The sequence below is a fragment of the Scleropages formosus genome, chromosome 3, assembly GCF_900964775.1.
Source record: "Scleropages formosus chromosome 3, fSclFor1.1, whole genome shotgun sequence".
Taxonomy (NCBI): Eukaryota; Metazoa; Chordata; class Actinopteri; order Osteoglossiformes; family Osteoglossidae; genus Scleropages; species Scleropages formosus.
The window spans coordinates 32,061,094-32,074,745 of NC_041808.1; the positions used below are offsets into that span (position 1 = coordinate 32,061,094).

The following is a 13,652-nucleotide window of genomic DNA, read 5'->3' on the forward strand; positions in this document are numbered from 1 at the left end:
AACCACATGCACATATGGAGATAGGCACACACAAGCACATGCCCTGATGATGTTGGTTCAGAGTCTTGTTGATTAATATTTTGTAAACCCAAGACCTAGTTATGCAATGTGGTTCTCCAAGCAGACATTAAATTGTGCTGTTCCAGCCTCTTTTTCACCATGTTCTCCCTACAGGCCTGTTCCCTCCAACCAGTGGCTGTGCCTACATCAATGGATATGACATCTGCCAGGACATGACGCTGGTCCGTCGTAGCCTGGGTTTGTGTCCACAGCACGACGTGCTCTTTGACAACCTCACTGTGAAGGAGCACCTGCTCTTCTATGCCCAGGTAGCTGCCTACATCTTCATGTTTGTGTGTCTGCACACCTGTGCACTCACACCCCTACATCTGTCTCACATCTGCCTGGGATGTTTGGGTGTAGTGTGGGTTTTCTCTGGGTGCTCTGGTTTCCTCCTGATGTCAGTTCAGGTGAATTGGCGGTGCTAAATTTCCCAAAGTGCATGGCTACTGTATCATGGACTGACATCCCATCCAGGGTGTACCCCTTCTAGCCAAGTGCCTGATGGATTTATTTTTTTAATTAATTTCTTTTTAAATAAATAAATCTTCACCTTTTCATGTTCCTTCTGTCCTCTCTCCCTCTGAACTTCAGCTAAAAGGTTATCCCCGCAAGAAGATTGGAGAGGAGGTGGATCAGACCATCCGTATCCTGAAGCTAGAGGACAAGCGAAACGTACGCTCTAAGATTCTCTCTGGAGGGATGAAGCGGAAGCTCTCTATTGGTATTGCCCTCATTGGAGAATCCAAGGTAAGCTACCTTTAAACTAATAGATAGATAGATAGATAGATACAACTTTATTGTCATTGCATAGTACAGGTACACAGCAACGAAATGCAATAAATCATAATTCTTATGAGCTACTTTTTTCAGTGCTTGTTAGGGTGGCTTCTGCTTGTCAGCTCTTGACGGGTTACTAAGATTGTCTTTCTATGGTGTTTATATGGGTTTTTTCTTAATACATATTTTCATTTAATTTGTAGCGTAACATTCAGCCCAAAGGTTTAAATTTGACTGCTCAATAGAACATGAGATTTTTATACTGGGATCATTTATGATCAAGGCTGTGCTGTTAGTAATGCCCTGCCCCACACATTGATTGTAGGTAGTGATGTTGGACGAGCCTACATCAGGCATGGATCCCTCAGCTCGCCGAGCCACCTGGGACCTGCTGCAGAGCCAGAAGCAGGGCCGCACCATTCTGCTGACCACACACTTCATGGATGAGGCTGATCTGTTGGGTGACCGCATTGCCATCATGGCTAGTGGGGAGCTGCAGTGCTGTGGCTCTCCACTGTTCCTCAAAAACAAATATGGTGAGATGGTGTTTGAGGGTCATTGGGGGACTTAAGTGTTTCTGGCGTTGTTACTGGATTATTTTACTGTAATGATGAAAAATTTGAGTGCACTTGCTGGAAAGTGGTTTTTGTTTGAGGATGCAGCGAATAGGTCCCTTTCCTTGTTTGTTTCATGCTTCTCTCACTCTGTCCCTTGCTTCAGGTGCTGGTTACCACATGGTTATTGTAAAAGGTGAGATGTGTGACGTGTCGAGGATCACACAACTGGTCCACATGTATGTGCCCAACGCCACGCTGGAGAGCAGTGCAGGGGCCGAGCTCTCCTACATCCTACCCAAGGAGAATACAAGCCGGTAAGGCTTAAGGCCCCTTCCCTTGACCCCTTATCTGATAACACTATGTAAAGTTAATCAGAAGTCGCTTTGGAGAAAAGCGTCTGCTAGCTAAATAAATAAATGTAAATCTAAGTGTCCCACCCATTTTTAATATTGCTGCAAGTTCAAACAATGTATTAGGCCAATATATTAAAATGCTGACATTTGACCTAGAATGTCAGTGACTCTGCTTGGCAGTTGTCTCACTGTATACACGTGGTGATTCTTGAAGGACCATTATATATAGCACAAAACACACACGCTGTCTGAAACCGCTTGTCCCAAGTGGGGTTGCGGCGAACCGGAGCCTAATCTGGCAACACAGGGCGCAAGGCTGGAGGGGGATGGGGCACGCTCCAGATGGGACGTCAGTCTGTTACAAGGCACCCCAAGCAGGACTCGAACCCCAGACCCGCCAGAGAGCGAGACCCGGCCAAGCCCGCTGTGCCACCGCCACCCCCTGAGCACAGAACACAATGACATCTAAACACAGAGCACTGTAACTGCTTTTTCATCTTAGAATTTCATGGACTATTTTGCAGCGGTTTAATGAAACTTCTGAGTCACTGAATAGTGGAAGGTAACTATAATATGGGTAGAGGTGCAGCTCTTTGTACATTCATTGATTACTGTTGCTGTGTAGGAGCAGCTCTGTGACATTTACTGCCAAATGTGCTTCCAGGTTTGAGCTGTTGTTTGCGGAGTTGGAGATGAACCGCGAGGAGCTTGGGATTGCCAGCTATGGGGCCTCAGTCACCACTATGGAGGAAGTCTTTCTCAGGTATACTTGGCTGAAATTTCAAGTCATTGACCTTAATAAATCTACTAGATCTGAGCTTGCCAAATTCTGTCCAGTCCACAGGCACAGTGAGGGTTGTTTGTGCTTTAAAGTGTTGTTGTAAGAGTCAGTGTGGGAATCAATTTTATTTTCAAACAGAAATAACCCCCTTCCTCCCTTGGTTGTATGCTACTGCCAAAATATTGATGGTACTCCTCATTCATAGGATATATAAGGAAAGGTGTCATATCTAGTACAGCAAGTGCCCCTTTGTGTTCTGTTTTTAAACTCTGGTATGAGTCCTAAGAGTAGGAAACATTTGGTCTGGTGGATCAAATAAAATGTAGTGTCTCTTTCAGTGACTTGTGTTCACAAATATCACATTTGGACAGATGTAAAAGAGTGTAAATAGTATGCAAATAAATTAAAAAGTAGTACTGACTGCTCAGTACTACACAGACAATGAGGTCGTTACTACCGCAACATCAAGATGATTAATGGCTGTTGGCAGGTATCATCTCAGATAGTTTTTGGAACAGTGTAGTTGAACATGTCTGTTGTTGAAGGTGCTCTTCTGTTTAGCCAGGGTAGAATACAGAGCGTGCGAGTCAGTATCCATGATGCCAGGGTTGTCCAATTTAAATCAATAATTTTTTTAAAAAAAATATTGATTTTAAATTTTCTTTTTTTCATCAAATCTTAGGAGGTTTTCTTGGTATCATATCAAGACACGCTCAAACTGCTTTAAATTTCAGGAAACTATCAGCACAAAGTACTTAAATTAATAAAATGAATGAATTAATTAAATGACATTTATAAATTAAATAACAAGGACATTTTCTGTGCCAAGCCTGTTCCTAAAGTTTAGACTGGGCAGAGGGTGCAGTGGCAAAAAGAAGCTGGTTGACGGCAGTCATAGATTGTGTGTCAGTGATATCACTTTTAACAATTTTAAACGTTTTAGGGAAGAAAACAGATACGGAAAATGCTAAAAAAAAAAAAAAAAAAAACTGTTTTAAAAAAAAAAAAAAAAAAAAACTTTTTTAAAAGTCATAAAAAAATATTCCCATCCTTGCCAGGGTAACATACAAAGGGTGAGAGTCAACATCCATATCATCTAGAAGTTTAAATGTTCTTCTCTACTACTTTCTCCAGTGTGTCCATGATAAATTTCAGGACAAAGTCAGCTTTCCTGATCAGTTTACTGGCATCACCTTTACCTATGTCTGTCTCTCGGTTGGTTTATGGATGCGTGTTCATAGGGTCGGGAAGCTGGTGGACTCAAGCTTGGACATTCAAGCCATCCAGCTACCTGCTCTGCAGTACCAGCATGAGCGCCGATCACATGATTGGACTATGGACGATGCTAGCAGTATCAGTGGCATGACGGATGTGACAGACTTCACTGACAGTGGAACGCTCGTCTCAGAGGACTGTTCGAATATCAAGCTGAACACAGGGGTGAGTAGCACATATAGAGCAATTAATCATATAGTACCCTTTCCTGGTCCTTGTGATCCTGTGCTTTTGCAGGTTTCTCTAATTCAGTTGAACTGAGATCTTAGTCTTTTTACAAACAGATTGTCGTAACGTGCTGTACAGTTGACATAAGTAACCAACCATATAAATAAGAAGAAAATTAAAAAAAAAAAAAAAAAGTGAACAAGTGATTGAAGCTGCTGTGATGCAAGAGGTGTAAACAGAATATTGTCTTCTGAGCCTGTTCTTAGCAAAGCTGTTCTCTGCTGATTCAGCTGGAGGTATTGTTGGGAAGTTGTGGAAAAAAGTACTCTGAGGATCTCCTGACCCCAGTAGGCCTGCCCTATTCCCGTTAGACAGTGCGGGAAAATTCTGGAGGGTCAGGGTGCATCTTTCTGGCTAGGGTTTCTGAGGTGGAGACAACTGATACAATAAGATACTGTGTCTCCTGGGACATGTTCATTGCATTACATTTATTAATTTAGCTAGGGGGTTGGGGGTTGGGTGCAGTGCCTTTCAGGCAGCAGGAGGGGTAGGATGATTCATGGTGTCACGGACCCTCGTGACAGAAGCTTGCTCTTGGCACGTGGAATGTCACCTCACTGGGGGGGATAGGAGCTGGAACTGGTGCAGGAGGTTGAGAGATACCAACTAGATATAGTTGGGCTCACCTCCACTTGCAGTGTTGGCTCTGGAACCAAACTCCTCGATAGAGGGGTAGTCTCCCCTACTCAGGAGTTGCACGGGGTGAGAGACGCTGGGCAGCTGTAGAGGTACTCACAAGCTTACTGCCATACAGCTGGAGTTTATACCGGTGGATGAGAGAGTCACCTGAATGTGACTTAAGGAGGAAAACTTTGACTCTTGTGTGTGCTTATGTCCCAAACAGCAGTTCAGAGAATTCTACCTTCTTGGAGAGGGTGGGTGTGGTTTTGGACAGGGCCCCACATACAGACTTCATAGTCCTGCTGGGGAACTTCATTGCTCACGTTGGCAATGACTGGGAAATCTGGAGTGTGGTGATTGAGAAGAACAGCTTGGCTGATCTAAACCCAATAGTGTTTTTGGACTTCTGTTCTAGTCACGGTTTGTCCACAACAAACACCGTGTTCGAACACAAGGATGCTTGTAAGTGTACTTGGTACCAGAGCTCCTTGGGCCAAAGGTCAATGATTGACTTTGTAGTTGTTTGATCTGACTTGAGGCCACATGTTCTGGACACTCAGGTGAAGAGAGGTGCTGAGCTGTCAACTGATCACCATCTGGTGGTGAGCTGGATCAGATGGTGGGGAAAACTCTTGGATAGACCCGAGCGTATAGTGAGGGTGTGCTAGGAACAAATGTTGGAGGACCCTGTCTGGAATGATTTTAACTCCCACCTCCGTGAGAACTTCTCTCAGGTCCCGGAGACATGGAGTCTGAATGGACCCTGTTCAAAGCCTCCATTGTGGCTGCAGCCAGGCACAGTTGTGGGCAAAAGCTTCTAGGTGCCAGTCATGGTGGCAACCCAGTAACCCGTTGGTGGGCACCGGTGGTGAGGGAAGCTGTCAAGTTGAAGAAGGAGGAGGCCTTTAGGGTCTGGTTGGTTCTAAGGACTCCTGACTCAGCAGATAGGTACTGGCAGGCAAAAAAGGCGGCTGCGGGTACAGAAGCAAAATCCAGAGCATGAGAGGACTTTGGAGAGGCTATGGAAAATGACCATCAGTTGTACTCAAAGAGGTTCTGGAGAACCATCCGGCGGCTCAGGAGGGGTCGGAGGAGCTTTGCTCAAGGTGTGCTCAGCAAAGGTGGAGGGACTCTGACCTCAGTTGAAGATATTGTCAGGAGGTGGAAGGAGCACTTTGAGGAACTTGTAAACCTGAGAGATATGCCTCCCTTACAGGAGTCAGGGCCAGAGGCTTCCGGGGTATCAAGAGTCTACTTCCCTGGTGGAAGTCACTGAGGAAGTTGGAAAGCTTCACAGTGGCAAAGCACCGAGGGTGGATGAAATTCACCCGGAATTGCTTAAGGCCCTGGATGTTGTAGGGCTGTCATGGCTGACACGCCTTTGCAACATTGCATGGACCTCGGGGACAGTGCCTTTGGATTGGCAAACTGGGGTGGTGGTCCCTATCTTTAAGAAAGAGGACCGGCGAGTGTATGCCAGCTATTGGGGTATCGCACTTCTCAGCCTCCTTGGGAAAGTCTATACCAGGGTACTGGAAAGGAATTGAACCTCGGATTGAAGAGGAACAATGCGGGTTCCGTCCTAGCCGTGGAACAGTGGACCAGCATTTCACCCTTTCACAGATAATTGAGGGGGCATGGGAGTTTGCTAATCCAGTCTACGTGTGTTTTGTGGACTTGAAGAAGGCCTACGACCATACTCGCCGAGAAATTCTGTGGGGAGGTGCTTAGGGAGCATGGGGTGCTAGGACCACTACTTGCGGGTCTCTGTACACATCGAGCAAGAGCTGTGTCCGCATACTCGGCATTAAGTGAAGCCCGTTCAGCGTGGATGTTGGACTCCACCAAGGTTGTGCCTTGTCTCCACTCCTGTTTGTGGTTTTCATGGACAGGACAAGTGGTCTGGAAAATGGATGGGTGGAATTTAGCTGATAGTTTTCTCCAAAGTGACTTACAATGTTAAGGTATTTAAAGTTATTTACACGTGAGTAATTTTACCGGAGCAGTTAAGGGTAAGTACCTTGCTCAAGGGTACTACAGCTGGAGGTGAGGCTTGAACCCGTGACCTTTGGGTCCAAAGGCAGCCACTCTAAGTACTATTCTGGGACAGCGTAGCAGGTGCACTGCACTGGAGCAGTTTGCGGCTACATGTAATACAGTTGGGAAGAAGATGCGCACTTCTAATTCTGAGGTGATGATTCTATATGGAAAAAAAGGGCAGGTTCTCTCCAGATGACCATTGACCCCCATATGGAGGAGATTAAGTACCTTGCAGTGCTTTTCATAAGGAAGCGTTTGATTATGAGACTGATCAATGGAATAGTGCCATATGTGCTTTATATTGGATCCTGTACAGGTGGTGGTGGTGAAACAGCAGACAAAGCTTGCTGTTTACCATGCAGTCTACACATTTCCATACTCACTTATGGTTGCAAGCATTGGATAATGATCAAAAGAACAAGATCGCAGATACAGAGTTGTGGGGTCACACTCTGCAACATGTGTTAAGGAGTTAGAAATGGATGGATTGATGGGTAAATGCATTACAAATCTACGGAAATCTACTGAGAATACTCCTACATAAAGGAATAGGCTCAAGTGAGTTTGACCAAGATTACTTGGAAATGAGACATTGCTGCTCTTAGTATTGCGAGAGAAAGCTGAATATGATTTTCACTAAGCTGTTGAAACAAGTCCTTTCTCTCATTTTCCTGGCAGCTTTGGCTGTATATGCAGCAGTTCTATGCCATGTTTCTGAAGAGGGCGCTTTATAGCTGGCGGAACTGGAAAGTGATGGTGGCGCAGTTCCTGGTGCCACTGATCTTCACCGTGCTTGCTCTGGTTGTGGCCCGCACCTTCCCAAGCCAACAGGATTCACCTCAGCTGGATCTCACTCTGAGCCGCTATGGCCGAACCACCGTCCCTGTTGCGTTGGAGACAGGGGCAGGGGCTGTGGCGGCCAAACTCGCTGCAGCATATACTGCACAGCTCCTAGAGCAGGATTCCTGGCCCGAGAACATCACTGGTAAATTATAAAGGGGTTCTTTATGGGATTTACTTCATATGTATGTCAGGAAATGCTATTTAGCATGGATATCTCATATGTACTCCGGTTTCCAGCCACTTAAAGTGTTAACATAGTGTATGAGTTATTGTGACTACCATGTAACTTGTTTGATTTGTCAGGCAGTATGAAAGTCACTTGACAGTAATTTGTTTGTATTTTACTTGTGTGTCTTCAATTTGAGCCATGAGTGTCCTATTGATGAATATTCATTACATACTTTATGTCTCTGTTGGGGTAACAGTGTTTGCCTGACTGCTCTTTGTCCTAGACCTACCTGATTACGTCCTCCGCATCTCCAAGGAGGAAGGCGGAGCCTTCAGCGAGCATTGTGTTGTGGGCGCTTCCATCCAGCAACGCTCACAATACTTAGCTGAAGCCACAGCTTACTTCAACAACCAGGGTTACCATACGCCTGCTACAGCTCTGATGCTGCTGGACAGTGCCCTCTACAGCCTGCTGGCAGGCCCCAACGCCTCCATCCACACTGTCAATCACCCCATGCCCCGAAATATCTCGGAGACTGCCCAGAGCGAGCTCACAGAGTACGAGTCACATGAGACATCACAACACTAACAGCCATTACATGTATTATTGTTAGTTTTCACTGCTGAGGGTGAACTAACAGAACAAACTGGGCTAACAGAGAGGAATTCTTTGTCTAATGTTTGTGTCTAATCACATTATGTGCTCTCAGTGCAGGGGATGATGCATATATTGCGTAAAAGTTCGATTTCCTAGCAAGACTCTTTATGGAGGTTTTCAGATGGATTTAACCCGTAGCTCACCGTAAACTTTAATCCAAAAACGGGTTACTACTACTGCTGTAGGCAGTGGTGTAGTTCATGATGTGCATGTGACTGTGATTCTCACAGCCTGGCATAGAAGGTGACTTTTCTTTCTGGTTGTTCCACCTTTGCCATCTAGGAGCCAGACAGGCTTTGCCATTGCCATAAACCTCATGTATGGCATGGCATCCCTGTCAAGCACCTTCGCCCTTCTCCTGGTCATTGAGCGTTCCATCAAGTCCAAACACGTTCAGCAAGTCAGTGGCGTCTATCTGTCCAACTTCTGGTTCTCGGCGCTCCTCTGGGACCTGATCAACTTTCTATTGCCCTGTGTACTCATGCTGGTCAGTAGTCGCCCCCTGTCACCTTTCATTGGTATTGCATCCATATGTTGCATTTGCCTTGTTGAGTCTACATGGGGAACAATGCGAAATCTTGCAATGTTAATCCGGTTTATTTTGTCATTGTATTTTGATATTTTTATTTAACTTGCAGTCTTGGAAATACAGCTGTATTTCTGAGAACATGCACACAGAACCATTTCAGGTTACATGTATGAGTTAATGTGTAATTTCTCTTTTGTCCTCCTCCTCTCTACATAATACCATATATTTTTCGGTGAAGATCTTGTTGTCAAAAATAAATCTATGACATGTTCTGACTGCTCCACTCAACTTCCAGGTGGTGTTCCGGGCATTTGGAGTACATGCCTTCATATGGGACAACCACTTAGTGGATGTGCTGCTGCTGCTACTGCTCTATGGCTGGGCTGTTGTGCCCCTCATGTACCTGTTGAGCTTTCTGTTCTCCACTGCTGCTGCAGCCTACACACGCCTCACTGTCTTTAATATCATCACCGGCACGGCCACCTTCCTCACTGTCACCATCATGACCATCCCTGGTAAGGATGGGAATGGAGCTTGGGTCTTCTGGGAAGGCCTCTCTCTGATGCTTTCTGTTGCGAGAAGTATAGAGTTTTTATGACCAGTAGTCAGAGTGCAGTTGTATTTGGTGGCATATAATATGTGGTTGATCTTTGCACAGATTAAATGATTTTCTTCAGTATTTCTTATGATTGCTATAGTCCTTTAAAGATCAGACACTTAAAAGTGGGAACATCCCTTCAGTCATCCTGCCAGACCACTTATGAAGTGACTGACTTTGATTTTTAAATAAAAAAATTAAACATTGTTTTCTTTCATTTGCATCATTCAGAGCTACAACTGGAGCACCTCTCTCTCATCTTGGACAAGGTCTTCTTGGTATTCCCAAACTACTGCTTGGGAATGTCTTTCAGCCAATTCTACCAGAACTATGAGCTGATCACCTTCTGCACCTCAAACCCTATTGCCCATTCATTCTGCAAGCTCTACAGTAAGTCTAACAATTGTGTGACGTTGGATGATTGGTGAAACTTTGTTTTTATTCATATGTGTGACAAGTGTGAAACAACATAATGTTCTATGCTTTTTCAGACCTCACCTACCAGGAGAACTACTTTTCCATGTCTGAACCGGGTATTGGCCGCTTTCTGATAGCCATGTCGCTACAGGGCGTGGCGTTCATAGCGCTGCTTTTCATCATCGAACTGCAGTGTGTCCGCACCCTCTGCCACTTTCTCAGTGCCCCTTGCAGGAGACGTAAGAAGGTGAAGAAGGGTTATATAAAGAATTGGAACATTGCCTTCCTTGTTCCTTTGTTATGAAAAGTAGGAGCCAGAATGACATCTTGATACAATGATAAAGTTTTAGTTTTTAAATACACCTAATTTACCTCAAACAGTAGACTTTTGAAAAATGTGAGACCGAGTACTACTTCTGGTTGACAGTGCTGGAGATTGTACTGCTGCTACTACCTTTTTACATTAATATATGATCTCTTTGGTTTGATGGGATGTGTATATATTTCTAAGGTCCCTCAAGGGACAACTGAGGGATCAGCAGTAATGAGCACTACTACCTTGTCTGTCTTATGGTATGCTGACCCTGTGTGTCCTTGTGTCCTTGTGTCCTTTTGTCCCTGGTCTAGGTCCCACTGGTTGTGGAGACAGTGCTCCAGCCTGAGGACCGGGATGTGGCTGAGGAACGGAAGCGGGTACTGGAATGCCAGCCAGCTGTGGAATCAATGGTTGGGAGTCCCCTAATCCTGCAGGAGCTCACCAAGGTGTGGCACACCATCAAGGGTTTGAAAGCCTAAGAGGGTGTATGATAAGGGCATGTGGTGAGAGCAGGGCTGTGGAATCGGGACACAAAACCTTTGACTCTGACTCCTCCATTTATGGTACCTTCGACTCCTATATTTGTAATTAGACTAATTATATTTTCGATATTGACTGAGAGCACAGAACATACAAGGCATTTCATCACTGCCAATGTGAATAATCAGGCTACTTTTTAGCGCTCTAACATGTTAAAGTTTGGATTTAAAGGCTATAGCTATGCTGTTGTGGCTTTTTTAATATTATTTATTAGAGAAGTTACAAACATTGAGTAATATTAAACATAAAACTTACAAAATTTAAAAAAAGGCTGTTTTTATCAAAAGGTTATAAAGTAAAAGGATAGTAAACCTTAAAAATGCTATAAAAGAAAATTGGGAACATCTTTCTTTACCAGTTCAAAAATCTGAAGTACATCCTGCTAAAGATTTCAAAGTTAAAACTAAAAAAAATTGAACACTTAAAGCAACTTAACAAATGACCATTTTAAAAGGATCTCAGTTAGCTACATAATCCTTTCTTTTCCGGATTAAAGCATTATTTGAATATAAAATTGGAGTGAATGTAACATGAAAGATAACATTAAAAGAAGTTAAAATTATATTGTTGCTCCTCGCTGATTATAATAGAGGATCACATAAAAAGCTTATGCAGAGGTAGTCTGAGTTGCATAAAAATTTTCTACAGGAAATTGTCAGGTTCTTCATCAGTTAAATTGTGGGCTATGCAGTTCAGCGCAATAAGGTCCAGGAACTGATGCAGAAACTGTTCTGTGTACGTGTGTTATGTAGTTTGGTGTGAAGTTAGTCATGTCTTAAAATATCAATAAATTGAAGCTGTCCTATTCAAAGTAGGGGGGCAGAATACCTCTAAGTCACCCAAATGACTGTTGCAGTTACAAGAATTTGATTTAATTTTTATTATTGTGGCAAAAGATATAGCAAAGGTTCCCTTACTTTTTCAGGCAAACACCGTAAATGTTCTGCTTCTGTACAATATGCAAAATATATATTTATATCTAAAATATTTTATTTTAATCAGATCAAATGCTAGGTCACATTAAAAGGAGGTAAATTACTGTGTATTGTAAGTGATTCTCAATTTCTCACTCTCTTGCTGTCAGTGCTAGTATTTATAATTGCATGAGGCTGTGTAGCTGTTGGTACCTGTCCAGGTTTCATTCTTTCTGTGAACTTGTGACAGTTGTGCTCAAGTGTTCTGGGAATTAAGTGGCTTTTTTTTGTTAAGGCTGTGAAAGTGTGAGTAGGACGCCTGACTGTTATGCCTTCCTGCAGGTGTACAGCAGCGGGCCGACATTGCTTGCTGTGGATAGGCTGTCCCTGGCTGTGGGCAAAGGGGAGTGTTTTGGACTTCTGGGCTTTAATGGTGCTGGAAAGACCACCACCTTCAAGATGCTGACAGGGGATGAGACCGTCACCTCTGGGGATGCCTACATTGATGGCTATAGCATCCTGCGGGACATTAAGAAGGTAGAACAATTCAAAAAAGCGTAGTTATGAAGTAAATCTGATGCTGTTTCAGAGGGTCATTTTAAGTTATGTGACCTAATCTCCTGTGACATAGGTTCAGCAGCGGATTGGCTACTGCCCACAATTTGATGCACTGCTGGACCACATGACTGGCAGGGAGACGCTCAGCATGTATGCGCGGTTGCGGGGCATCCCTGAGCGCTACGTCGCAGCCTGTGTGGAGAATGTGCTGCGCTGTCTTCTGCTGGAGCCACATGCTGACCGCCTAGTGCGCGGCTACAGGTATCGGTGGGGTCAACAGGGTACCACTTGGATGTCATATTTACACTTACATTTATGCATTTAGCGGATGCTTTTCTGTAAAGTGACATACATCTCAGAGAACAATACAAAATAGGAGAGATTTGGGTGCATACATGATTTTTAAATTGTCAGTTTCACAGTATAAACCAGTATAGCACCAATATCATTACATGAGTAGCTGCATATAGGCTTTAAATTATTAAACCAACAAGTACATGTTTTGAACGCTTGTGAGATTACTTTTACATTTATTTGGTTAGCTGACGGTTTTCTCCAAAGCAACTTGCAGTGTTAAGGTTACAGTTATTTACCCATTTATACAGCTGGGTAATTTTACTGGAACAATTTAGGGTAAGTACCTTGCTCAAGGATACTACAGCTGGAGGTGAGATTTAAACCTGCAGTCTTTGGGTCCAAAGGGAGCAGCTGTAACCACTATGCTACCAGCTGACCCTAAAAGATCAGAAGCAAATGAGTGTGTTGTTCTTTTAGACATGAAGTTTGAATGAATCTGACTTTAAAAACTTGTATAATCTAAACCCCTGTTTATTTCATATAGAGATTGAGTCAGGCAGTGTTTCACAAGTCCTGTACAGTCATGTGCCACTTAACGATATTTTGACTGACCGCATATACGACAGTGGTCCTATAGGATTGGAATGGAGCTGAAAAGTTCTTATCGACTAGTGACCTCTTAGCCGTCGCAACATGTTACGTGTTCATGGTGGTGTTGTTGTAAACAAACCTACTGTGCTGCCAGTCATATAAAAGTATACAGGTGTTATGTACAGTACGTAATACTTGATAATAAACACCTATGTTACTGGTTTATGTATTTACTATACTGTACTTATTTCACTGTACTCCTACTTATAGAAGAAGTTTACTGTAAAACAGTATGCTGTTATGCTGGCAGCAGCATCAGAAATCTCATGTTCACTCCAGCTCTTGACTGCATTGAGGCTATACCATCTAGGTTTGTGTAAGTACACTATGTTCGCACAATGATGAAATTGCCTAACGATGCATTTCTTAGAACGTATCCCTGTTGTTAAGCGACACACGTCTGTACTTGCGTACGTCCATTTTTCAAATCAACAGAAATGTCATGTAAGAGACAGTCAGTGTCAATTG

General features: G+C 43.7%; 1 protein-coding gene across 3 annotated transcripts in view; it reads left to right on the plus strand.

Annotated features, from left to right (window-relative positions):
- The window catches only part of abca3b (ATP-binding cassette, sub-family A (ABC1), member 3b), a 37,866-nt gene that overhangs the window by 17,969 nt on the left and 6,245 nt on the right, over positions 1-13,652 (plus strand). For all 3 annotated transcript variants that reach the window (XM_018743044.2, XM_018743045.2, XM_029250422.1), the window contains 15 exons: positions 175-329; positions 655-810; positions 1,166-1,376; positions 1,561-1,711; positions 2,415-2,513; positions 3,773-3,971; positions 7,374-7,680; positions 7,991-8,264; positions 8,647-8,851; positions 9,189-9,408; positions 9,723-9,881; positions 9,983-10,155; positions 10,536-10,670; positions 12,021-12,215; positions 12,310-12,497. In XM_018743044.2, coding sequence (XP_018598560.2) covers positions 175-329; positions 655-810; positions 1,166-1,376; positions 1,561-1,711; positions 2,415-2,513; positions 3,773-3,971; positions 7,374-7,680; positions 7,991-8,264; positions 8,647-8,851; positions 9,189-9,408; positions 9,723-9,881; positions 9,983-10,155; positions 10,536-10,670; positions 12,021-12,215; positions 12,310-12,497 — 2,827 coding nt within the window. The remainder of the gene's footprint in view (positions 1-174; positions 330-654; positions 811-1,165; positions 1,377-1,560; positions 1,712-2,414; positions 2,514-3,772; positions 3,972-7,373; positions 7,681-7,990; positions 8,265-8,646; positions 8,852-9,188; positions 9,409-9,722; positions 9,882-9,982; positions 10,156-10,535; positions 10,671-12,020; positions 12,216-12,309; positions 12,498-13,652) is intronic.